At 40.7% G+C, this 26,848-nt stretch overlaps 1 protein-coding gene across 4 annotated transcripts in view; it reads left to right on the top strand.

Moving 5' to 3' along the window:
• The first annotated feature begins 289 nt into the window (after nucleotides 1–289).
• Nucleotides 290–26,848, top strand: part of NFATC1 (nuclear factor of activated T cells 1) — a 209,118-nt gene continuing 182,559 nt past the window's right edge. For 3 of the 4 annotated variants that reach the window (XM_036762437.1, XM_036762425.1, XM_036762448.1), the window contains exon 1: nucleotides 290–465. In XM_036762437.1, coding sequence (XP_036618332.1) covers nucleotides 321–465 — 145 coding nt within the window. In that variant the 5' untranslated portion in view covers nucleotides 290–320. Of the gene's footprint in view, nucleotides 466–5,854; nucleotides 6,576–26,848 lie in introns of those variants that run through there. The other variant, XM_036762433.1, reaches the window with a different exon arrangement.

Here is a 26,848-nt window from a genome sequence, read left to right as displayed (position 1 = left end):
CCCCCTTTCCGTAGGTGGAAAGCGTTTGAGTTTCCACTTGGAAGACACAAACTCCAGTTGTTCCCCACATTACAAGGGGGAAAAAGAGGGAAAAAAGCAGACAGCCTAGGGGAGTGCGGGGTAAAGGGGAGAGACAGAAAGTGAGTGAGAGAAGCATTGGGGAAAAGGGGACCGGCAGAAGGGAGGAAGAACCGGCGGGAGGGAGAGCGGGTGGGCGGGAGGGAAGGGAGCGCAGAGAGCGAGCGAGACCGAGAGAGAGAGAAAGAGCGAGCGAGCGAGAGATTGGAGACCCACCACCTCCTCACACCGCTGCCGAGTGGATGCCAAGCACCAGCTTTCCAGCGTCTTCCAAGTTTCCATTTGGACCTCCGGCTCCAGCTTGCGGGAGAGAAACTTTGGTGGATTTGCAGTCGCCCTCTTGCCCTTTCACCGCGGCTGCCACCACAATGAAATCAGCTGAAGAAGGTAAATTCATCGGTTTCTGTCTCTCCCCCTCCCCTCCTCTCCCCTCTCCTCCCATTCTTTATTTGATATACATAACTTTGCCTATTCTCTCCTGCTTGTGTCAGAATTCTGGAGCTTCTGGAGGGCGGGGTAGAGGAATACCGAAGCGTTCGAGGGTCTAGATTGGGGATTGGGGGAGCGCTGAGGGTAGATGGGTAGGTGATGGGCAGGAGAACGGAGGTAACTTTGTCGAGAAGGCTAGGGGCACCCGGGGCGCACTGAGGCTGGAGAAGGAGGCGCACGGACTTTGACGGAGCTGCTGGCGTTGGCTGGCTGCAGTGATTGGGAAGCGGTGTCCCCCTGGTGTTTCCCCGAAGCAGACTTGATTTTGAATGCGACTTCTTGCCAATAGGTGTCTCCTCTTCCTCTTGCGCTGACTGCACGAACTTGGCCTTCACTTCTGGATGCTTAAATTGGACTGAGACCGTAGAAAACTCAGGGGAAAAATGCAATAGTCGTGCTTGCCCTTTTTTTTTTCTTTTGTGGGGTAAGAGCCATCAAAACAAAACAATGCGTTTTACTTTAGGATGAAAGGTTGCTTTTTTGAGAAAGGAGAGACGAACCTTGGGGATGCTTGATTTAGAGTAAGCAGAACCCTTAAATTTGCGAACACTGTGGCCTTTCTCTATCCTAAGTGTTTTATACGAATGTCTACAAGTTGCACTTTGCGGATTGAATGTAGCTTGTTGTGTCCAGTTAAGCCACTAAATGTGAGGGACAATGACAGGCACATCTGGCTCATGACATGATGAAATATAATAAAACCTGTTACCCTCTAATTAAAACCACTTTATTCTTACAAAAATTAGAAAATCATTTCAGAAAATGTTGCAAAATAGTTCGAAAGGTGTCAGCCAAGTTCATTTATGCTCTTTTTTATTGTGGGGAAAATCACCCGCAAGCCTTTGAAATGGAGAGTGGGCATTGACACCTGGAAAGTAGTTTTTAATTTCCTATCAAGTAACCACTAATTAGGTTAAATTAATTATGGGATTCTCCTGAATTTGTAGCTTTGAGTTGTAATTCATAACTTCTGTGCTCAAAATTTTGGCCACAGTTTACTTGTTCCACTCCAAATCCGCCTCCTCTCCCCTTTAAAAAAAAAAAAAGGAAAAAAAATCCTGCCTAGAGTAGTCTTCAGAATAAGTTATTTGACAACAATCTAGTAACGGATGTTTAATATCATGCTTTTGAAATGTTAATTGGATAGTATAAACTGGTGATTACTTATCAGTTTCTAAGCTACTTAAACACAACCACTGTACTTTGCTTAAATTGTTTTTAAAAAGCAAGTCTTTCCTGTCAAATGAGTGATTGCTTCTTTTTATCCCAAGGGCCAAACACTAGTGACCTGGAGTATAAATGAAATGCTTTGATTTTATTATTTTCAAATATCATTACCACTATGCGTAGTACATCTGTTTGCAAATATTGCCGGTTTTAAAGGCCTTTGCCCTTGGAATTACCCTATTACTCCCCAATTTTAAACGAATGACTCCATATAAGTATAAATATGTCCAACTCTGTATAAGTATTATTAATCAATATTTTTCAGTGTTTGCAGCATATTATCTAGGGCTTGCTCACGTTTTCTGTTCTTTTACAAAAGTCTTCTAAAATGTTCAAGAAGGGATTTTTGTCAATAGGAAAGTTTTGGGGAGCTTAGAACACATCTGTTTGAAAGTGCTTCCTACCCAGTTCTTATGGATGTTGGACATAATACAGCCATAATACAGTCTAGGTTTCACTTTATTCAAAACAAACTTTCAGTATTCCATCCTCTAATAAGTAAACATCTTTCACAAGGAAAAAGTGAACTTTTAAAAGGAGAGGTTTTTATGATTTTCTAGTTAGGAAAACAATTTTGTAAATACCTTTACTAAAACACCACAAGCTATCTTCATTAATTAGCTTGAATAAATGAGTGTTGATATATTTCAGAGGGACTAAAAATTAGGCCAACCAGAAAGTATGATCTAAATACACAGGCAAATTCTTCAAGGAGCGAATTGTTCCTTGTAAATTAAGGTCTACCACTGCCTGACGATTCTGGGTGAAGAAAAGATACTATTTTATGCGCTAGTATAAAATACAGAGACTATTCCATTACTCATTTCTGATGGAAAGAGTGATTAAAACATCAGATGGTCACAGAGCATCTCAATGATTCTTTGGCATCTCCCAAAAGTCTAGAAGCATCTGGGTTGAAGCTCATTAAAAACTGTTGTTCCCGAAAGTGTTGTGGCTGATTTTCAAAGTATGGGGAATATGGAGAACTAGTCCTTTTAGGCCCTGCAGGTACTCACCCATTCAAGAAGTTTCTCCATCCCACAGAACACCCCAAGGGTTCTAAAGAACTAAACCAAACAAAGCTTTCTGTGTTCTTCCACCACTTAGTTTAATGGAGTTGTTTTCTAACCCAGATTCGTAAATGGCATAGGCTTGTACCTAGCCTTATCACATCCCAACACTTGAGCTTTGTATCCTATTAACATCACATAGCTTCAGTGAGGAAGTGGGCCAAGCTAAACATTTCAATGGAGACACTAATATCTGCTGAATGGGCAAATCAAACCCCAGCCAAATCACTCTGAACCATTTGGAAGATGCAAGGCACATGTGGTAGCTAGACCGGAATATGGTACTGGCAAAGAATAGAGAGAGGGTATTTTCCAGGCTTGCCCCACATTTTTCTGTTTTTTCATTGTATAGGGAGGTGAAACTAGATTGGAAATTAGTGTATCTGGCCACTGGGTAAACAAGTATTCTTGTTTTCCTGTAAGTTAGGGAGTGATGAAATCAGGTGGTAACCTACGGGTGTAGAAGGAGGTAGGTAAGTTTATCATCTCTGGAGAAGCCTAGGACATGACTTTGGTGGACACAGTTCAAACAGATAATAAGGAGCTGAAGTGTGTGTGTTCATGTGTGTGTGAGAATGGATTTTTCAAAAGAAGTCAGATCCTCTATTCAAAAATTCTTTAAAAAGAGCCCCAAACAACAATAAAAACCCACCAAACTCACTACCATACCTCTTTAACAGGGGATTGTTATTAGAAAATAAATCAGGCCAGACTAGAATGGAGTTTATCACTGGAGAAAATCAGCAGTTGAGGATCACTGAAGGAAAAACATCTGGTAAGTATCCTGTTTTTTTGGTGCCTCTCACCAAATGGCAGGGTCAACGAATCCCCCAGTGTTAAAAGTAAGATTCATTTTTATTAGCCTTTAGAGTGGCACATGATACCCATACCACTGTCCCTGGTCTTTCTTTTGTGTCTCTCAGACCCTCCTCACCATTAATTTACCTCCATGATCTTTCATTCCCCTGCTATTCCAGATGGTGGTTTTAATTGGGTGCCAAGGCCTTTACATACACTGGTGATTCAGTCCTGAAAGTTAGAACAACAGCTGGGAGCAAAGTAAGATTAAAAAGAAAAAAAGAAATACTACAAAGAATTCACAGAATTGCTCACCAGTGGATACATCACAAAGACCCACACAGACACAGAAAAAATCTTCTAAACTTTGGAGTTATCACTGAAAAGAAAGAATGTGTCACTTACTTTTTTTTTTTTTAAGAAGGGGGATGGTCTGAACAATGCTAACACAAGTCAATGGTTACCACAAGTTAAACATCAGCCTGTAAGTAAAATGCCCGAAGCAAAACCAAGGGCAGATGTGTGCCAGCCTTGTGTAAAGCTTAATAGACAATTTGTAAGCAATACGGTACTTAATTATGAAAAGAAAAAAGAGAAAATACATAATCCATCCTCATGGAAAAAGCTAGATTTTCCTGGCACTTCCTGATAATTCTTTTAGCCATGGGGCCTGGAAAATGGTATTCCCTAAGTTTATGATTCTAAGTTGCAAGGATCTTCCATAACTACTTGGAAAAAGTATTCCTTTGAAACCCAGCCTTAAACTCTGGGAGATCTACAAGTTCAGCTTAGACCTGGCTTCTGGGCCATTGAAAATATTTGCATGTAGTAGATTCCAGAGCTAGCTAGAGATGTAAGTAGACTTACTCCAAGGAGACAAGGTGAATTATAGTCCTTACTACCGACTTTTCAAAACCCTGGATTTAAAGAACAGCCTTTAGTAGCCCTAGGTTAGGTGTTTTTAAAGGGGGTAGGAACACGCTATCTTTTTTCATCTTTGTTGAGCTTCACTTTATCGAAACTACACAGAACTCTTCAGTGATCAGAACAACTTTCACACAGGCATACGCTAATCCATTTTTACATCTCTCTGGCTTTGATGAGTTAGTTTAGGCATCAGATAGGTTCCGCTGCTATTATCCTCATCGTAATTCTCATCAGTATCATCTCTTCAGACTAATTCAGTACTTTGAAGTGCATTTTGTCATAGGTTTGTTTAGAAACAAAACTACATGCTAGTAAATTGGATTGTAACCCGGACATATATTGGCCTACAGAAGCTCTTTCAGTCAAGTCACCACCGGTTCTCTTTTTCCGCTTCCAATACACACTGGGAAATTATGGCTCTTGGACTATTGGGAAGGGCATTGGACTGCGTCAGAATAACTTAGCCAAGGGGAAAAGGGTAGTGTTTGGTTCTACAACTTGAAACTGAGGTAATATGCGTTGTCATTTCGACTGATGATATGTGCCCCGTCTCCCTCTAGGATTCCTTTCTTCTGTCTTCCAAACTTCATGATTTGTAGTTAATAAGCATCAGTCATGTGGTGGTACTGGTCCAGAGAGGTCCCCAGTTTTATCAGCCCGGTCTTTAGATTAAAAGAGTTAGAGATGGAAGGTATATTTCACAGTGAAGTTTGTGTCGCAGCGGGTCTAAAGGGAGCCTAAAGTTTCGGGGCATTGTTTATTTTGGGGAGAGTGAAGGGGATGTGTGTGTGTTGTGTGGTCCTACAACTTCTTTTCAGTTTTGCTTAAGCTAGTGTGTGTGTGTGTGTGTGTGTGTGTGTGTGTGTGTGTGTGTGTGTAGGGGAGGGGGTACTGGAATAGAAGTCACGTAGTTATCTGGAATTCAGAAGTTTGGAAAGGCCATGAGGGGAGATGAGAGATGAACACACACACACACACACACACACACACACACACACCCGCCTCTCTCCTCACCATCCTATTCCCTATTCACTGTGGGGAAGGGGGAGGCCAGCCGTGTCAAAAGATAGCAAGGGAAAAAAAAAATAAAAGGGCTTTTGCTTTAACTTACGTAGAGAGTTTATTTTAAAACAAGGAAGCCGGGTGGACTGCAGAGCAGCTTGTTTATATAAACCCGGAAACATCAACAGAGGGAGAGAGGGAGGGGAGAGAAGGGAGGGAGATACAGCGGTACAGGGTGAGAGTCACATTACAGCCCAAGAGGACGCCTGCAGCAGAGGCGGTAGCAGCCGCGGAGCGGAGCTCAGCTCTCTCTACCTGGTCCTTCAGCCCCGAGCGATTGAATTACACCCACTTTGCTAAGAACAGGCGGGGGTGGGAGAGCCAGAGAGAGAGGACTGAGCCGAGAGAGGGTGAGACTGGCCCGGAGGGGAACTTCACTGCTCCAGCCTGACCCTTCCTGGGCCAGCGACCCTTCTTGCTGGGGACAGCGGAGCAGAGTGGAAGGCTTTCTCTCCCTCTCCGGCCCTCCTAGCAGTGGATCAACAGGTGTCCCAGGGACTTAGAAGCTGCCGGAGGTTTAGAAAGTGAGAGGCAGGCAGTTGCCGAATCGGGGGCAAGAAGAAAGTTGCTCTCCCATTCCTCTTCCTCTGCTCCAACTCCACCTTCTTCCCCTTTGCTCCCGTGGTCGTCCAGGAGGCGTCTGCACTTGGCTAGTCAGGGTCCTCGGGCTGCTCCGCAAGAAAGGAGGACAGAAGGCCAATAAGACCCCCTTCTCCTTCCACCCCCCCCCAAAAAACCCAACCCCAAACAGCACTACAAACTTTAGGAAAAGAGAGTGGGGGGGAGGCGGGAGAGAAGGGGAGGCGGTGTCTCTCTCCCCCAGAGATTCAGACATGACCGGTCTGGAAGAAGACCAGGAGTTTGACTTTGATTTCCTTTTCGAGTTTAACCAGGCCGACGAGGGCACCTCCGGGGCAGGCAAAGGTGGGTGAAGCGCGGCTCTTCTTCCCACCCCCTCTTCCCACCCCCACCTCACCCCTACCCCCTCATCTCCTGAAGCCCTGTCCCTTCCTGTGTTTTGTTGTCCTCCTTCTGATGGATTGGGGGACGGAGACAGGAACCGGTTTTTGGAGAGTTGGTGGGAAGGGGGTGGCCAGGGAGATGAGGGGATGGGTGCGTGGGGGAGCGTGAGGGGGCGGTTTGGGTCTTGCCAGGTCTGGCCTGGCCTGGTTCTAGGCTCAGCCATGGCCCAGCCTCTAGGCTGTAGCAGAAACATTTGTGTGTGTGTGTGTGTGTGTGTGTGTGTGTGTGTGTGTGTGTGTGTTTGGGCGGAGGTGTTATGCTCCGGTTCAGGAGAGACGGCGCGGGTCACTGCAGGATAGGTGTTTGGGGGAACGTGAGACAGCCTTTGTATTTCCTGGTTTGAGGGACCAGGCGCCGAGAGGTCCCTTTTTGAGTGTACCTCCTCCTCCCCCTTCCCTTAAATTAAATCGCCCTCTGGTGACAAGCGCTCCAGGAGGGAGCGGAGGAGTGGGAGGGTCTGGCGTGCTGCAAGCGAGCGCGAGTTGGCTAGCTAAGTGCCCCAGGACAGGAGCAAGATCCCTTTGAAGCTGTGACATTTGCGGAGCTGAGACTCGTGCGGGCTGTTGGGCTGGCGGCTCCCGCCGCAGCATGCAAGTGATGAGACTAGAGGTTTTCTTTTTCACTCCTGCTCTTCTCTGTCTTTTTTTCCCCCACCTACCCGAGCATGGAAGGCAGTTCCTAGAGCCTGTACTACTCTGGGCCTTGGAAGTGGGATGGGATTCGAAAGAGAAGTGCCTGGTACTTAATAGGGGAAGGGGGTGGGGGAGAGAAAGCATTCACTTGCCCATAGGGATCCTCCCCTGCCACCTCTGGCTGCAGGGGGAGCCTGTCTCAGTTCTTATCTCGTTCATCAAAGGGCCAAGCTTTCTTTCTGGCCCTTTTCCCAATGTCCCCTCTTACCCCCCTCTGGGCCACTGCTGATTTGAGGAGACAGTCTCAACAAAATCCCGATCTCTTGGGACTTGGAGGCCTGGGAAAGAGTAGATGTCCCAGATTCTTGAGCCAAGGAGACTGCCTACCAGAATGATGGACAATAAATTCAGTTTAATGATCAGTTGGGGGGGGGGCGGGGGGAGCATTTATTTAGGTCTCTGTTGTCTTTGAACCTTTACACTTAAGGTGTTTTTAAAAATCTTGGTGGCCATACATTGTGAGTCTTCTGACAAATAAACAAAGTAGTTGGCATTTATGGCCTCTCTAGAGATTTCCGTCTTGAAACAGAATCATCTCCGTGTTGTGTCAGGAAAATCAGTATATAATGCCTTAAAAATTATGTTTCCACAATGTAATACTGGTCTTTATTTTATTTACTCAAAAAGACATGTACAAGTCACCCACAGAGACAAGGAGATCTCCACGCTGAAACAGATGGTCAGTGGCCTCTGCCAGAGGGAACTGAGGAAGGCATAAAAAAAGGCCCAGAATGCACTGGGTCATTTGGACAGTGCTTTACAATGGGGAAGGGTTTTCCACACATTTCTCCTCAGCTCACGAGCTGACAGTGAACAGAAGTATAATAATGAAACTTCTGTAGTTTTGTCTAAATTAGGTAGTGATCATAGAGGCTATCATAGTTTTCTTGTCACTCATTTTTAATCACTTCTGAAATGTGCCAACAAGATTTAATGTTGTAAATTAAGTTATAGAATCTCATTCTTTCCTGTTGACTCCATTAATTCAGGGTATGTTTTTCTGCCCCATTTCTTTGGACCAACCAAAATGAAGGAAGACACCAGAAATATGCTACTCTAGAGTCTGTGAGATCCTATCTCTGATTTTTGTGAGTTAGACCAGTTAAAAGGTAGATCAATGCTTGGCTTACTTTGAAATCCACGGCCTCTTCATTAAATATTCTGATGTTGCTCTAAATAAAAACGTAGAATCTAGCTAGTCTGATTCAGTTTTCACTTTGTCTACCTAAACCACTTCTTTACTTAGCCTTCTTTCCAAACTACAAGCAGCAGCCCTAAACTTTTTCCTCCATTCCATCTGCCCCTTTCTGTTGGCCTTTTAAAGAGATTCTCCCTCGTTGTAGCTTTTGAAATGAGGTGTTGAAAATTAAATGCTGTATTCTTGGCAAGCAGAGACCCTCAATTTAATATAATGGATGTATAATATTTTCCATGTCATCTTCTACCCCTTTCTTAAGTCTAAGATCTCATTCTTTTGTTGTTGTTGTTAACTGTTCTAGCTAGTGAGATACTGTCTGCTCCTCGTTATCAACTCCATCACTGAGCTCCTGCACTGATTAGTTTGCTTTTCATCCTCCTTCCTGGTCACAGATCTCCAGACCTATGAGATCAGTAGGAGGGAGAATGGGGTTGGAGGAGATAGGATACTATGTGGAAGGGATATTGAAGGCTCCTTAGACCGTTCCTAAGAGTCCAGTAAATTACTGTGGGGAAGTAGTTTTCATTTACTTGCTTTGAATTTTAGGCTGCCCCTAACCTTGCTCACTTTCCTGGTTTTGTAAGTTCCTTCAGGGGTTCCTTTTAATCCTCTTAGTCTTTGAATAAATATGTTTCATTAGTATTTTTCCACTTCATTATAAAGCCCATTTTTCAGTTCATTAGCAGATATCTTTAATAGCTATTCAAATACTGCAATTTTGGTTCTATCTTGAACTTCTTTCCTTTGGTGAAAAATGTCTATTCATTAATACTTTTTATTGTCTCTCTTTTCTTTAATGACAGTCTTTTCCTTGACATACTACATACAGGGTGACCCGAGACTTTGGGAACACCATGTATACTGTTTTCCCAACAATATTATGACTTATAGATCACTAGGCCTAATCAATCTAATTTTCCTGCAATTTTTTTTACTATCTTAAAACAACTAGTTTATTTGTTTATAATTTATTCATAGTCAATTAAGTGAAAAAAAATCACTTATGCTGGTTTTATAACTGATGAGTAGTTTGAATTAAATTGATTTGTTGATCTCTGACTTAGACTCTTGGGTAAACTTGAAGACTGTACCTATCCATACATGTGTGGTATTGTCATTAGTTGTTTAAAATTATGCACAAGTGTAGCACTGTGTGTGCACGCGCATGCACACACACACACACACACACACATACACATGCACACACACACACTTTTTCCTGCTATGATTTTCCTTAAAACTTTAGTAGTACTAAATAGGAGTGATCATCTCTGCTGGGTAATTATATATGTGTGTTTCCAAGGATCCGTAACTTAACAGAATTGTCTTAGTTGTTCTTACTTTGATGCTGTTATAGTTTCTGCTCGATTACTTAGCTCTCTAGATTTCTAAAGTTAACACCTATCATCTCTTATGGCCAAAGCTTTCAGCCACCATAGCTGTGTTCATTAGATCATAGGATTTAGCATTGGAAATAACCTCAAGGACTATCTAGGTCAGGGGTGGGGAACCTGAGGTCTGGAGGCCACATCACAGAACAAATCCCTGTTCTATGAAGTTTGGCTTCAGTCAAAGGGTTGCACTTGAGGACCTAGAGGGCCACATGTGGCTTCCAGGCCTCAGGTTCCCCACCCCTGATCTACATCCACCCCCTCACTTGGCCTCCAGAGAGTCAAAGTGACTAGCCTGATGTCACACAGGCTGTAAGTAGCTAAGAATGGAATACGGGCCTATGTCTTCTGACTCCAAATCCAAAGAGCCTTCTTTCTTATTCATCAGTAAAACGAGGCTGTTAATAGCAGCTGTCTCCCAGGGTGTTGTCATGAATTACCCTACTAGACATTTTAAATTAGATGTCCTTATATCTCCTTATCTTCCCAGTATAAAACTCATTATCTTTCCTCCCAAACCCACCCTTCTTCCAAACTTCCTTGTTTGAGGGAATCGTGGTCCTTCTGGTTAAAAAACCTGGTGTTGCATTCACTCTCCCTCACCCTACATGGAGAGTCGGTTGCCCGATCTTGTAGTTTTCTATTTTTACAACGTCTCTTGCACATCTCTCTTCTTTACTCATGCAGTCACCATCCTAATTCAGGCCCTCATCATTATTATTTGTCCAGACTACTGCAATAGTGTCTTATTTTCTTCATTACCTCAGTCTTCTCTTTATTCCAATCCATCCTGCACACAGACATCAAATGATTTTTCTAAAATTCGGGTTTGGCCATGTTCCTTTTACCCTCTTTAACCACTCTTCCCCTCTGTGCTCCTACCTCCCCAATAAACTCTAGTGGCTCCCTATTTCCTTATTACATCCTCTGTTTGGCATTTTAAATGACTTTTCACAACCTGGCCCCTTCATACCTTTCTAGTCTTCTTACAAAATATTCCGTTCCATGAACTTTATGGTTCAGCCATACTGACTTTGTCATTCTGCACACGCAATGTCCATTTTTGTATCTTAGTACGTGTTGTCCCACGTGCCTGGAACACCTCCCCTCCTTACCTCTCTCTCGAGATCCTCAGGCTTCTTCTAAACTCAAGTCCAACTTTCTACCTGAAGCTTTTCCTGATACCCCCAGCAGTCCATGTTCTTCTTTCTCAAAATTATATATGTACATATTGTCTACCTCCCTCTTAGAGCAGAAGCAACTTGAGGGCAGGGACTATTTGTCTTCTGCTTTTATATCTCTTGCACTTAGCCCAGTGCCTAGTATTTAGAAAGGGATTAATAAATGCTCATTTATTGATTGATCAATAAAATCAGATAATGTGTTTAAAGTGTTTAATAAACGTTATTAGCTATTATATATATAATATACACTACATATGCTACATAGTATATATCACATACATACTACATATAGTATATATGTGTATGTACATATACATATATATACATATATATACTACATATATACCTATTATTAGCTATTATTATATACTATAGAATGCTGCTTTGATTGGGCCTCTTTTTAACCTATATATTAAATAGATCTTTCTATAAAGATGACATATTGAGAAGAAATGGTTAAGTTTAAACATCCTTTTCTCTTATCTAGTCCTTCCCATTAGCCTAATCTAGATAAATAAAGTACTTTTCTTGGAAAAAAATCAGGAATCTTTTAGTCTCCCATATATTACACATAGGGAATCAGTTAACAAAAAGGTTAAATTATAGGCAGAACAACAATTAGAACTTTTATATTTGGACCCCATATCCAGTGTAAATTTGATCTTTAATGGGATTTATCCCTTGGGAGCTATTCTTGTATCCACGATGATCAACGTTTTTATTATTACGTTGGATAAAGGTGTAGGTGACATGCTTTGCAAATCTGTAAATGATACCAGGCTTGGAGGGATCATAGGATTATAAATTCGGATTTGGAAGAGATTGTAGAGGTCAACCTTTTCATTTTACAGATGAGGAAACTGAGGCTGACAGCTGCGACTTGCCCAATGTAACACACATAAGTGTGAGGTGGGGTTTGAAATCACAAGATACCTAACATGGTGTATGACAGAGTTAGGTCCAGAAAAGATCTTAAAGGATATAAAACCTGTGCCAAATGAGATGAAATTTAATAGGCACAAATGCAAATTCTTATTCTTGAGTTAAAAAAAATCAACTTCACCAGTATAGAACTGCCAGGGGTGTGTGGCTAGACAATTCATGTGAAAAAGGTCAGGAGGTTTTAGGATTGTAAGCTCAATGCAGGCATCAGGATAAGAGAAGTAGTGGAGAAAGCCTCCCTAGAATTCATCCAGTCTAGAACCCTTCATTTTGTCCTTGAGGGAACAGGGCCCTAGAGAGATTTAGTTCGTTGCCTGAGGCAAAGATAATGAGTGGATGAGCCAGGCTCTTAGCTTATGTTAGATGTCACTGTGGATAGAGTACTGGACTCAGGAGTCAGGAAGAGTTCAAATCCTGCCTCGAAAACTTACAGCCTCAGTTTTGCCTTTGTAAAATGGAGATACTTATAGTATCTACCTCACTGTGTTGTTCTGAGCACCAAAGGAGATCATATATGTAAGTGCTTTGCAAGCCTGAAAGAATGAGTATAATAATTATTATTACTCCAAATTCAGTAGTTTTTTTTCTATTGCATCATAATTATAACCTAGGCTTCTCTAATAAAGACCTGGTGAGGGGCAGCTAGGTGGCGCAGTGAGTAGAGCACGGGCCCTGGAGTCAGGAGGACCTGAGTTCAAATGCGGTCTCAGACACTTGACACACTTACTAGCTGTATGACCTTGGGCAAGTCACTTCACCCCAATTGCCCTGCTTTCTCCTCTCAAAAGAAAATAAAGACATAGAGTACAGAACAAGGGTGGCAATTGTTCTATTATAGGCTGTCTTGGTCAAATGTTTCATGGGGTACTGTGGTGAGTCCTGGGCACCACATTTTAGGAAATACATAGACAAGCTAGAGTGTGGACTGAACAACGAGAGGACCAGGTAACAGCTGTAAAATGGTGCTCTCCAAAGCGGGGCTCAGTGCTTCCTGTGGGGTAGATAGCCGGATTCTAAGCAGCTATTGCCTGATGGGGGAGGGTGTGATCAGCCAATGGGAAGGTGTGAAAATAAGTCTCATTCTGCCCTCCTTGAGAAGCCCATCAATAGGCTGTATTTCAGCTTCAAGTTTTTGGCCTATTTCGCATAGTTCTTCAGTTTCAGTTTTATTTTTCAGTTTGTCGAAGGCCACATTCTTCCTGTAGCAGTATCTATTACCTTCATCATCCTGTGGGAAGCTGGTTAGGGGGCAAAATATCCCTGTGATTTTGAGAGCAGAATTCAGCTATTAGACTTTTCCCAGGTCTATATTTAGCATAGTATTGTTATGGGCAAATGGGCAAATTCTTCAAGATAATAAAAGGCACTCAATGATCTGTTTGAGAGCTAAAGACAGGTCAGTGGCGTTGGGTATTTTGTATTTCTTGCCACCGTTTTAGAGATTGAGCATCAAGCGATATAGTTTTAGAAAGTGATGACTATCACTTTTAACATTAGACAATAATAGTCAAGTTTGGGCTTGTCTGCAACACAACCACAACCACCCTTAATCCCCAATATTCCTCTACCCCACCTTCCTACATCATGAATACTTTTAAGCTCTCCCCTTCTAAGATCAAAATGTAACTCATGGTACGCTATAGCCTAATTGCTAATAAAGTATTCAAGTAGCAGCTTTGGAGATGCCATTTTCCACCTCCACCCCCACTCCCAAGTAGTTTAGGTTGGTGATGGTGGTATACAACAGTGATGTCAAACTCAAATAGAAATAAGGCCACTAAAACTATACATAAAGATTCTTCCAGGTCACATACTGACTTAGAAAACCACATATTAACATTTTCTATGTTCTGTTGTATTTTTATTTATTTTTTAAAAATATATCTCAGTTACATTTTACTCTAGTTTGAGCAACACTTGGGAGTACTGTGAGTTGCGTGCACCTGTAGGCCGAATATTGTTGACAACTGGTATAAAACATGTATACAGCTAAGTACAAAGCACATATGGAGGAAAAACAAAGTAATTTTTTTTGGGAGATGATCAGGAAAGGCTTGATTTAAGAGGTAGTGACTGTGCTTGAGGCATGAGGGGAGCTAGGGTTTATAAGAAGTAGAGATGAATAGAATTCCATGCAAAGATACAGAGGTGAGATTGGTAGGAACACAGACTGCATGAGCTGGAGTAAAGTGAAATCAGTCTAGAAAGGTAGGCAGGAGTCAGAGTATAAAGGGCTTTAAATGCCAAACAAATCTTAGAGAATCCTAGAGGAATTGGGGAACCATGTAGCAGGGGAATGACATGATCAGATTTGTTCTTTAGGAAGATCATTTGGCTGCTATGTGGAGGATGAACTGGAGTGGGGAAACTGGAAGGTGAAAAATCAATTAGGAGGTTATGTGATTGGTTCCTGGGAGAGATGCTAAGGGCTTGGAGTTTAGGCTTGTTTTCATGTCAATGGAGAGAATGGGAAAAATTCAAGATATGTCATTTAATAAAGTTTCTATGCAAAACCACCAGGTGTTTAGACAATCTAGTTGAAAGCCTTATAGTGGTGAACATTAGGTAGTCTGATTCTTTAGGCTATTTTGAGGGAACAGAAAAAATCTACCCTATATAATAATAAAATATTTATTTGTATAGTAAATAATTAATACCATTAAATAAAGAATTAAATATTAAGTCATATTTATGATACTATTATTATACTGTCTAGAACAGTGGTGGGATTCAAATGAATTAACAACTAGTTCTCCATGGAACCAAGCAGGCCCTGCCCCTGCTAACAACTGAGCTCAACCTAAAATTAGGTACCTGTTCTAGTGGACCAGGGCGAACTGGCTGAATCCCACCACTCGTCTAGAAATATCAACAGCAACTAGGTGGCACAGTGGATACAGCATTGGACCTGGAGTCAGGAAGACCTAAATTGAAACCTGTTCTCAGATACTTACTAGCTTTGTGACCCTGGGCAAGCCGTTTAAACTCAGCCTCAGTTTATCAATCTGTAAAATAGGGATAATAATAGCACTTACCTCAAAGAGTTGTTGTGAGGTTCCAATGAGGTAATATTTGTAAAGTGCTTTGAAAACCATATAAAATTTAGCTATTATTATTATTATCCTAGAAGTCGCTCCAGTCTTCAGTGTTTGGACACTTGCTGTAAATAGGGTACTGCGGTAGGCCCCAGTAATACAACTCCTGCCCTCAAGAGATTTATAGCCTCTTTGGGGAGAAAGGACGCATATGTGAAAAAAGATAATTGACAAATAAGAGGTGACAAATTCCTTTGTTTCCTCACTTGCAAAGTTGGGGTGCAGTGGGACTTAGATGATCTCCCTAGTCTTTTCTTTCAATAATAACTCACTTTCATATAGCGCTTTGAGGTTAACAGGAGCACTTTGTTTATAACATGCTCACTGTTCCAACTTCATGATGAAGAAATTGACTCTCAGTAAGTTTAAGTGGCTTGTTTAAGGTCACACTAGCGTATGTCATTTGGATCCAAACCGGGATATGTCCTGATGCCAAGATGAGGGGGCTTTCCAGCACTTAGCACAGTGTCTGGCACATAGTACAGGCATTTAATAAACGCTTGTCAATTTGACTGACTTCCATTAAAGCATGCTGTCTGCTGACATCAAGCAGCAGAATATTATCTCCAATGAATGAGGAACAGATTGAATAATCATTGAAGGCCCAATCAGGATTGTAGAAGATCACCTCAGCTTCCCCAAAACTATACATAGCAATTGAGTTGAGCCTGGGTAGGCCTTACATATGTAAAGAAGAGAGGGGGTAGGTTATCTCACACCAGGGAACTAGGCTTCAGACTTTTCACAGAAGACTCTGAGTTGTCTTTTGTTTTCTGATTTTGGTCGCTTAGTGAAGTTGCTAGGGAATATGACAAATTCTCTTTTCTTCCTTGACTACTGTATTAAATCCTGCAGCTCATAGTGTGCTAGGCTGAGGTTGAGAGGCCAAGACAGTGCTTGAGTTGATTTAAGTAATCAACTACCAAGAATTGTACCTAGAAAAGAGTAGCTGGCCAGCAAGGACTGAAAAGTACAGCTGTCGCCTCCTCCCTGTTAGCCCAATCCTTCCAAAGTGGGGACACTATGGACCACTCCAACTGAATCAATAATAGATCGCTAATATAGTCACTAACAGTGAAGCACAAGTTGATACTGGAAGAATACTTAAGAGCAAGGAAATGTATACTTAACACATGCTTATTGGTAAGGTTGAGGACTGCAAAATTGTGTAATCTTTACTTGCTTCCTAGCATTACTAAACTTTTTTTAAATTGTTTTCTGTACTCTTCATTCAGTATTCAATTATAGATTGTTTTTAATTGTTGTTCTGTTGTGTCCAACTCTTCTGTGACCACATTTGGAATTTTCTTGATAAAGATACTAGAGTGCTTTGCTATTTCCTTCTCCAGTTCATTTTACACATGAGGAAACTGAGCCAGACAGGGTTAGGTAACTTGCCCAGGGTCACCCAGCTAGCAAGTGTCTGAGGCCAGATTTGAAATAAGGAAGATGAGTCTTCTTGACTTCAGGCCTACTACTGTATCTGCCATAACACCTAGCTGCCCCTAATTGTTACTTCTATGTAATATGATGTGTCTTTTCTAGTTCATAAGCTTCTTGAAGGCAAGTCATAGGCTCATAGAGCTCAAAAGGACTTTAATGATTACTCAGTCCAAACCTCTTGTTTTACAGATGAAGAAATAGAAGCTAAGAAGCCCAGAGAGAGATTGAATGACTTATTCAAGGTCACACAGATATTAAGCGGCAGAGATAGGATGTTGAACTCAGGACCTGTGACTCTCAAATTCAGTGGAGTACTTTGTCTTACATGCTTTGTATCCCACATAATGACTAGCACAGGATAGTAGGTACTCAAGAACTGTTTGTTGACTGTTGGAATGATTAACTGAATGAGTGAATTCCACCACCAACACTGGTGTCAGCCAGGATTGGTGCGTTGGTCCTACACACACATCATCCCCTTTCCACTCATTAAACAGCTGAGGTGCAGCTGATGCTGGTTTTCAGATCCACTCTTCTGCCGGAGGGGAGGGAATGGGCTTCCCTTTCCACTTAAGAGCAGGGAAATCCTGCTCCCCTTCATCTGTAATTCAATAGTTGATTTTCCCATCAGCTGTTTAAGGGGTGTGGCAGTGGCATCATGGCTGCATGCCCTTGCTCTCCAAGTCATTTCGGCCTTGCTCAATGTTGTCGCAGTATTGTCACCGTGGCAACTTGACAGGAAACTGTCAGGCGTTCTGGGGAGTGGTCTGGAGTCTCTCCACAGAGAGCAATGACATTTTCTAAAATTCGAACAAAAAAAAGCTCGTGGCTTCTTAATGTTTTGTGTGTAGAAAGAAAATATCTTGTGCCATAAGATGATTGTTGAGAATTTGAATGTTGCTTTAAAATAAAAAAGATCTCTGTGATCATATATTAATAATTTCCCCCCTCCCCCAACAAATGAAAAAAATTGTACTATGCGCCTGGGTACGTGAATGGGTAGGTGGCAAACCCACAATGAGGAATCAGGTCTTGTGAGTGACAATCTTTTGTCCACAGAGTTCTAGTCCTTACTATTAACTAAAGAAAAGAGGGCAAAATATAGTGTATAGGTACTAAGAAGAACATTAAATGAAAATTAGATCCTCCTCAAAGGGTATCTTTTTTTTGGAGGAGGGAAGAGTAAAAAAATTCCAATTATCTTTAAGGGTGAGGATATTGTAATAACTAATTATTTTATTCCTTTGAATTTACTTTCAGTTTTCAGATACCATAGGTAATGAACAACCTTTTAAAAACTTTCATGAAAACAAAATATTAGAAAAGAGTTATGGGGGGGGGGGAGTTACATAAAATGTATTATTGTTTGAGAGACCATTTCAGTAGCGTGCTCTAGTAAGTATTCCCTGTACTTAGTGTAGGCTACCAGGCCATATTTTGAACTTTTAAAAGTCTTTAATTCTAATTTATCTCTTTAATTATTTGTCAAAGATATTTAAAACCTTTTAAACATTATTTATTTATTGCTTCAATGGGACCATTAGATCTGTCTTTGCAAATCCTTCTTTGCTGGCAGATTGTTGTGCTATCTCTCCAAAACTACACCTCTAGGGCTGTTGCTGTCTATCATATCAATTTGGTCGACATGCAAAAATCCCTTATGCAACGCATCTTGTAAATTTCTGTGCACATATTCACCACTCAGTTTTTCAACTGCACCATTTTGGCTTATCCTATGCAGTTCTTCAGTTTTATTTTCAGTTTGTCAAAGGCCACATTCCTTCTTTTGGCTGTATCTCCTACCTCCATTGCCCTGTCAGGGAAGGAGGCATGTACATGCAATTCTGAGGGCAGAATTTGGCCATCAGACTTTCCCCAAGTCTATTTCTAGCTCGCATGCTTCAGTTTAGCAGAGTGCAAATCTTAATGGGTAAGTTCCTCAAAATAATAAAAAACATTCAATGGTGATTTGTATGAGAATTGAAGGAAAACCATTGATACAGTGCATTTTGTATTTCTTGCTACCATTTTGTCGATGTGATATGCTGTTAGGAGGTGGTGAAGATGACTTTTGATACTGGACTTTGCATAGTATTAAAAGAAAATCAGATTGGTGTTGGGTAATAGCCATGCTGTGATGTTGCACTATGAGAACCAATAGATATTAAAAAAATCTATGTGTATTCCATTTTACTATTTCTTAGATTCCATTTATAGTATGTGTTCAATCAGGTATATGGGAGTGTGGACTGAGTTACTGTAATGATGTTTGTTTAAACATAAGTTTTGTTTTTCTTAAAGGAAAGGAATTGATTTATATACTTTTTACAGTTGCTTACAATTTAACTTATGGATTTGTGGAAAAAAGTATTACAGAGGATGGAACAAAAAATATTTCAAGTAACTGGATGTATTCAGGAACTATGTCATGTAGGAGTAATGTTTTGAAAATTAGTGTACTATTAGAAAAAGGAGATACACATTATAACCTTATATTAGTTGGTATTTGTGCCATATTAATTAAAAATTATTATAGTCAGTTATATTGAAGTAACTTTTTTTTCCTGTCTACTTGGTGTTTGCTTAAAATAGTTCCATTTCTTTTGTAGCAATCTACAGTGTAATTTAATGAACTTTTCTTGGCAAATAGCCAGTTTCCTAAGGCATCTAGTAGAAAGTGACTTTAATAGGTGTTGAGAACATTTGTGCCTGACATGATATAAATCAGCTTGAACATCCCAGAGTTGCTAAGAAGGTTTCTGAAAATGCTTTCATTCTGTGTAAATATCATAGCTAAATAATTAAAATTTGAATTTAGGTGGCTAATAAAACCAAATTGGGTAGAACCTATAAGGAAGAGTGAAAGGAAATGGGGAACTTGAGGAAGTGCAGAGGGGTCACTGCATAGACAGTCAGTATCATGGAGGATTGAGTTAAGTTGGGAACAACAGACATCATAATTAACAAAGCTCTTCTGGGTCTCAGCATGCTAGACTAGGGAGGGTCATTGCCTTGGGTGTTTATCCCTTGGGAGGGAAGCTAACAAACATTCTACATTGGAAAGGCTCAGACTCAGTGGGGAAGTTGGGGAACTCTAACTTGTTTATTGTTATTGTTCTGGAAAAGAGAATAATGACTTTATCATCACATAGCCCACAAAGGGCAATTTGGTTGAGTGTTTATAATTAAGTTGAGACATTAAAGACTTTTATTTTGTAATTTGTTTAACTTAGAAAAACCTAAGGCTGGGTGTATTTTTCACCAAAGCATTTTCTTCTTCTTCTTAGTGATTTAGAGCTTTGCTAAGGTGCTTTTAGTACCAGAATTTTTTCAGCTCCTAAAATCTACTAAAATTGCTCTCTGCCTGCCCCTGGTGTGCTTAGTCTTACCTTTCTTACTGTTAATCTAATCACTGGCTAGCCTGATAATAGATGGGTGCACAGCCCATTAGTCTGTAGTTGGGGGAAGATGGAAGCTGGGGTGGCTTGGATTGAGAAGGGGTGATGTGGGGAGATGGGGTGGCTCTATATATGGTGGAAGGGGTCTTTGCTTCCTCTACTCTCCTCTTCCCTTAACTTGTTTACATGCCCCCGTGTCCACAAGTGACCACTGAAATGTTCTTCGGGGCAGGAGCACTGTATCATTCTTCCATGGCTTGTCTTGCTAGTTCCCCTCCCTAAAATCCTGAAACTTTGAATGGGCCAGGTCCAATAGTCAGGCCAAGCAGCCAAGTTCTGTAAATAAGTGCTTGTTGATCAAAAATACCCTTTTCGATTCTAGATTCTTTACTTTTTTCCTGCCTCTTATGAAATAGTAAATCACTTTTGCCCCATCAGCTGCTGAACATACTGATGGTTTACTACCACCACTCCACATCTTACTTAAACAAGACAGATTAAGGTTTATTGCTAAGGACTGATAGCCTAACTCAATAGGGTAGTTTCTACATTTGTCTCTTGATAAAGTACAGAGTCCCTCTGTTTGGTATTTAAAGTCCTTCACAACTTGGCATCAACCTTTCCTTCCTCTGACCAGACTACTGACCTCCCTGGCTGGCTTCCTTTAAGTCCCAACTAAAATCCCACATTCCATAGAAAACCTCCTCCAACCCCTCTTAATCCTAGTGCCTTTTCTCTGCTAATTACTTTCTATTCATCCTATATATGGCTTACTTTTTATGTATTTGTTTTTGTGTTGTCTCCCCCATTAGATTGTAAGCTCCTTGAGGGCAGGGACTATCTTTTGCCTCCTTTTGTATCTCTGGTACTTAGCACAGTTCCTGGCATGTAGTAGGCGCTTAATAAATGTTTATTGATTGACCTGTCTTTCTAAGCTTATTGCAATTACTTCCCACTTTTAGCAAAGCTGGTCTATTTACTGTTCCCCTTAAGTGTCCTTCCATCTCCAGTCTCCATGGTTTTACACAGGCTGTGCCCTCTGCTCAGAACAAATTATTTCCTCACCTCTACTTCCTAGAAGCCCCACTTCCTTGAGTGCCACCTCTTTCTAAAAGGCCTATCTTGATCCCTTTCCAGTTGCTAACGCGCTTCTCCAACGCCAAAATTACTTTGCATTTAGAATGGTAGATTCAGAGCTAGAATTGACCAATTCCCAGTGCTTTGTACTTTGTAAACTCTTGGAACCCCTGTCATTTTACAGATAAAGCTACTGAGGCAGGAGGTTGTGACTTGCCCAAGTTCACACAGAGAGTAACAGACACAGGCTTTGATCCCAGGTCCTCTGATTCAAGAGTGCATTTTCCACTGTTAGTTCCCTGTGTACATGTTGCTTTCCTCCCAGTAGAATGTAAGCTTCTCAAGGGGAAGGTCTGTTTAATTTTTGTCTTTATACTCCCAACACCTGGAAAATTGTTGTTGAGTTGTTTGTGACCTCATTGGGGGTTTTCTTGGCAAAGATCCTGGAGCGGTTTGCCATTTCCTTCTCCAGCTCATTTTACAGATGAGGAAACTGAGGCAAACAGGATTAAGTGACTTGCCCAGGGTCACATAGTAGGTGTCCGAGGCTGGATTTGAACTCAGGAAGATGACCGACTCCAAGCTCAGAACTCTACCCACTGTGCCAAAAGTAACTGTTACTTAACCAGGGCTTAGTAAATACTTGCTGGAAGAATGAAGAAATAATACTCAGTGGAGTAACATTCTAATCAGTGTCTAACAGCTGTCCCTAATATAGTGGCTAAGCCTTTAAGTGTTAGGAAGTAAAACCTAGTAACCTGTCACTTTATCATTCACAACGAAGCCAGCTTTATGTCACAGAAAACATAAATGAAATATTGTCTGGTAATTTCTTAGGTTAAGCAGCTCAGGCTATTCACTTCAGGCTAAGCATAGAAACAATGGGATACATTTAGCTTCCAAATGAGGAATTTAGGGGGAAATAGGCAGTATTTAATATTTAACACAATATTTAATGTTTCCTGAACACCTCATGCCCGTTGTTTTTTGTTCTTTTGAAGTTGTCGCTTTTGTGTAAAAAGAAAATTCATCCTTTGTTTTATGTTGGATTCTTGGGATGCTACACATAGAAGGGTTACAGAGAAGAATGAGTAACCACAGCAGGCCTGCCCTTAAACCCCACTAGATTTCAGTGGGAGGCTTGAGTGGAGTCTGGGCACTCCAGTGCAACATAATAAAGAGAAAGAGGTGGAGTGGGAATTGGGAGCCTTTTAATCTAGTACGTTGCTAGGAGATCACCCTTGTTTGAAGGGCTGCTGCTATTAATGCTGTTCTCAGGTCTTTATGGGAGATGTCAGTGACCAGCTGTAATACCAAAATATGAACGGGGAAGCATGTGGTACTTTGGGGTGGAAACATTTTTACATGGGACAAAGTGAAAGCAGTCAGTCCAGACAAGGATCAGCCAGCTTTCCTTTGGAAATAAACACCAGAGGAGGCAAAACTTCCCCCATATTGAGAGTCTTGGCCGTCTAGTAGGAGAATGTTTAAAGGTATCCAGGAAGCTGTAGGAAGCTGGAATTCAGTGGTCATTGGCATTCCAGAGACAAACATTCCCAACCTGCTTCTTTCTTCTGAGGCCTAAAAATACAGGTAGAAATAAAATAGGAATAAAAATACAGGGTAGAAAAAGGAAAATACAGAGAATTTATTTCTTGTTTCAGGTGCTGTCCTTAACTAAGTCCTATTTGGAAATCTCACTAGGACTTGGGCTAAATCCCCATCCACAAGGCAGTTAGGTGGTACAGTGGATAGAGTTTCTGGCCTGAAGTCAGGAAGATTTCTTTTCATGAGTTCAAATCTGTCCTCAGACACTTCCTAGCCATGTGATCCTGGGCAAGTCACTTAACCCAGTTTGCCTCAGTTTCCTCATCTGTAAAATGAACTGGAGAAGGAAATGGCAAATCACTCCAGTATCTTTGCCAAGAAAATCCCAAATGGGGTCATGAAGAATCTGACAGAACTGAACAACAACAATAAAAAGATGCTCCACAGGTGTCAAAGGGGTAGGAATGTGAGTCTCAAAGGTCCTACCAAAGTGAAGTCTTTGAGAACCAGTGCATTGAGTTGGATTGAATTGAATTGAGCCAGCATTTAATAAGCACCTGCTGTGTATGACTAGAGTCCTGAGCTAGGTGCTGGTGATAGCAAAGATAAGAGAAACCGTTCCACAAGGAATTTACGTTCTACTGGAGGGATATAACATATATGCTAATGACTAAATAGAGGATCATGTGAGGAAGGGAGAGAGCACTAATAACCAGGAGGATCAGGGAAGCTTTCCCTGTAGGAGGTGGTACCTGAGCTAAGCCTTGAAGGAAGCTAAGAAGAGGGAGTGCATTTCAGGCATAGGGAATAGGCTGTGCAAAGGGGCGGAGGCAGAAGTTTGGGAAAAGCAAAGAGGCCTCTTTGACTGAGATGTAGGAGGGGAGTATCACCAGAAATTTGGCCATTAGATGCTGAACTATTTCAGCTGAAGTAAGTAAGTTATGAAGGCCCATCGACTGAGTTGTGAGACCCTTGAAGTTGGTAAAAGTTGGTAAAAGAAGGGATTGTGCAGACACAAGAGTGTGGTGTGGCTGCATAGAGCCTACAGATAAATGAGATGTAGGGAAGATTCATTTAATCTTCATTAATGACCAAGGGTCTAATATGGAGAGTCTGGAGACCAGAGAGAGAAATAATCTTATGCCATAGAGAATCCCCCAGAGGATGGACAGAAAATACGTTATCTCAGGCTGTGGTGACGGTATTAATAACTATTACAAAAACCTAAAGAAACCCATGGATAGATTTAACACATGTGGGAGACACCTGCAGCAGTAATTATATGTTCAAGGGTAAAAAAAAAGTACTGGAAGAAGGGGAAAAGATGGAGGAAGCATTTTTAAAACATGCTTATTTTTAAAACATGTAAAAAGTATGCATAAAAGTCAGATTTTTGGAAGCCCCTGTGTAGTCATACAATATAACTGCATATTTATTTCATTTGTTGCTCAACAACTTGCTTATTTAAAAATAAATAAGAAAATAAGAAAGACCAGTCTTTCTGGTCAATCAACCAAAACATAGAGGAAAATATAGAAATATATGCATGCATATATGAATACATATGTGTAATAGATTTATTCCTACATGTAGCATATTGAGGGCAACTGATACTTCAATTAATTTCATTTTTTCCAAACATATTACGCTATTATAATGTGCTAATTTTTTGCCAGAATTGAGGGAATTATAAACATAGAGAAAATCTGGTCCCTGTCCTCAGGGGGTTTAGTGTTTAATGGGAGAAATAAAATAGCTATATAAATAATGCAAAATAATCTTGATTGGTGTATAAAAGAGATACAAAGAAAGTACCATGGGGATTCTGAGGAAGGAAAGAGAAGCGTTTCCTAGGTACGGGAAATCAGGGAAACTTAGTTTATTAAGGTTTTTCTTTTTTTAAAGCCCAGAGTTATGGTTGGAATGACTTGAAAAATGTTCTATTATTGCTGTGTGTGAATACAGCCTCTGGGTAGTAGCTGTAGCAATAGAATTAATAATAATAACAATAATTGTTGTATATGTAGTAGCTAAGATTTATGTGGTACTTTAAGATTTGCAAAATGCTTTACATATATCAGCACCTTTACTCTCTCAACAGATCTGTTAAAGTAGGTACTATTATGATCTCCGTTTTATAGATGAGGAAACTATGACTTACCCAATGTCATACAACTTTTAAGTGTGTGGGGCTAAGGAATATTTGAACTCAGGTTTTCCTGACTCTAGGGACAACACTCTATCCTCTTAAGGCAGAGGTAATAAACACACAGCTCAGGATGATGGGCAAAAGGGTGAGGTTGTACAGGGTCCCAAATGCTCCCAGGTATGGCCTAAATCAGATTCAAATGGAACTGGAAAATATTTTTAAAAAAATAATTGACAAATACACTAGAATATAGATGATGTTAATATGTGGTTTTCTAAGTCAATATGCTGCCCATGGGGATCCATGTGTTCAGGCCCCCATTTCTGTTTGAGTTTGACGCCACTGCTCCTAGCCACCTAGCTTAATTCAAACATCTGCCAAATATTTATCGCTAAATGCTTTTTCAGAAGTTATAAACCACGTAGGGAAAGTTAACTCCCATTGCAACTGATATGAATAATGGAAGTGATGAACTGTTGGAGAAAATTAAATCAAATTCCATTTCAAATGATTTCTAAACTTTGGTTTGCTTTCACTTGTTTTCAATCTTACCTACCTTAGCATGCAAAAAAGCTTCTTTTTATTCATTCTTTTTTTTTTTGGAGGGGGGAAGGGAGGGCAAGTGGGATTAAGTGACTTGCCCAAGGTCACACAGCTAGTAAGTGTGTCAAGTAGTCTGAGGCCACATTTAAACTCGGGTGCTTCTGACTCCAGGGCTGGTGCTCTACTCACTGCACCACCTAGCACAGAATATTTCAGTTTGCCTCTAAGCTATTTTGTGGAAACCTAGGATTCTATGGACTTTTGTGAAAGGGAACTTAGATTTTGGATGTTTTATAAAATTGCTAATTTTTTGTTTATAGTTTATGCGAAGATTTTATCCCCAAATCCAGTTCCTTTGTCTTCTTTTACCTTCATATTACTCTCTGATTGGTGAGACAGATCTGGTATACTAGAAAAAGCACCAGATTTGCGAGTCAGAAGACTTAGATTTGAGTCCTGATTGACCTCAGGAAGTCAATTAAGTTTTCTGCCACTTAATTTCTTCTTCTATAAAATGGGGATAATATGTGTAAAATGAAGCATGCAACAAACAAAATTTTAAAATGTGTATTAATTACTTCTGGATACAAGGTACTAGGATGCACATAAAGGGTTTTGTACCTGTAAATATTATTTTCAAAGTTCTTTTCAACTTTCTCTTAAGGTACTTGTTAACTATCAGTCTCTTGACAGTATGGGTGACCTTAGTCAAGTCACTTACCCTCCTTAAGGATATAATTTCCTCATCTGTAAAATGAGAGGGTTGAACTAGATGCCTCTGCTGTCCTTTCCAGCTCTCAGTCTAAGATCTTGTGACTGGACGATTCCATGGTATTTAGCCTTAGATGAAATTCACCATCTGTTTCAGGCTGCTTCTTCTATAGTCAACTTGGCAATAAAAGAAAATTCAGAGTCTGGTATACCAGGGCTCAAATCTTTCCTCCAGCATAACCTTGGGCAACTCACCTAACCTCTCAGTGGCCTCAGGAAGCCAAGATTATAAATCTTAGAGCCTGGGCTGACCTGCATTAATAGGAGTCCTTATCTATGCAACTAGGTATCCATCTCTCTCCCTCTCTGTCTCTGTCCTTCTCTCTCTAGGTCTCTCTCTCTCTCCATTATCTATGTCTATCTACTTATCTATCTCGGTTATCTCTATCTTCCTATCTCTACCTATTGCTCTATTATCCTTTATCTATCTACCTATTATCTATCTCTATCTACTTATCTCTCTATTATCTCTATCTTTCTCTTCCTATCTCTCTACATTATCCTTCTTTATTATCTACCTATCTCTTTCTCTATTTTCTATCTATATCTACCCATTTATCTATCTTTATTCCATCTTTTGTCTATCTATTTATTTATCTACCTACCTATGTCTATTCTTCCTCCTTCTCTCTCTCTCTCTCTCTCTCTCTCTCTCTCTACTTTTATGTCTATCTACTTATCTATCTCTCTCTTATCTCCATCTTCCTATCTCTTTATTATCCTTTATCTATCTACCTTTCTAT

Source organism: Trichosurus vulpecula, chromosome 1, assembly GCF_011100635.1.
Source record: "Trichosurus vulpecula isolate mTriVul1 chromosome 1, mTriVul1.pri, whole genome shotgun sequence".
NCBI lineage: Eukaryota > Metazoa > Chordata > Mammalia > Diprotodontia > Phalangeridae > Trichosurus > Trichosurus vulpecula.
The sequence above is the reverse complement of the archived record's forward strand: the minus strand, read 5'-3'. Positions and strand labels throughout refer to the sequence as shown.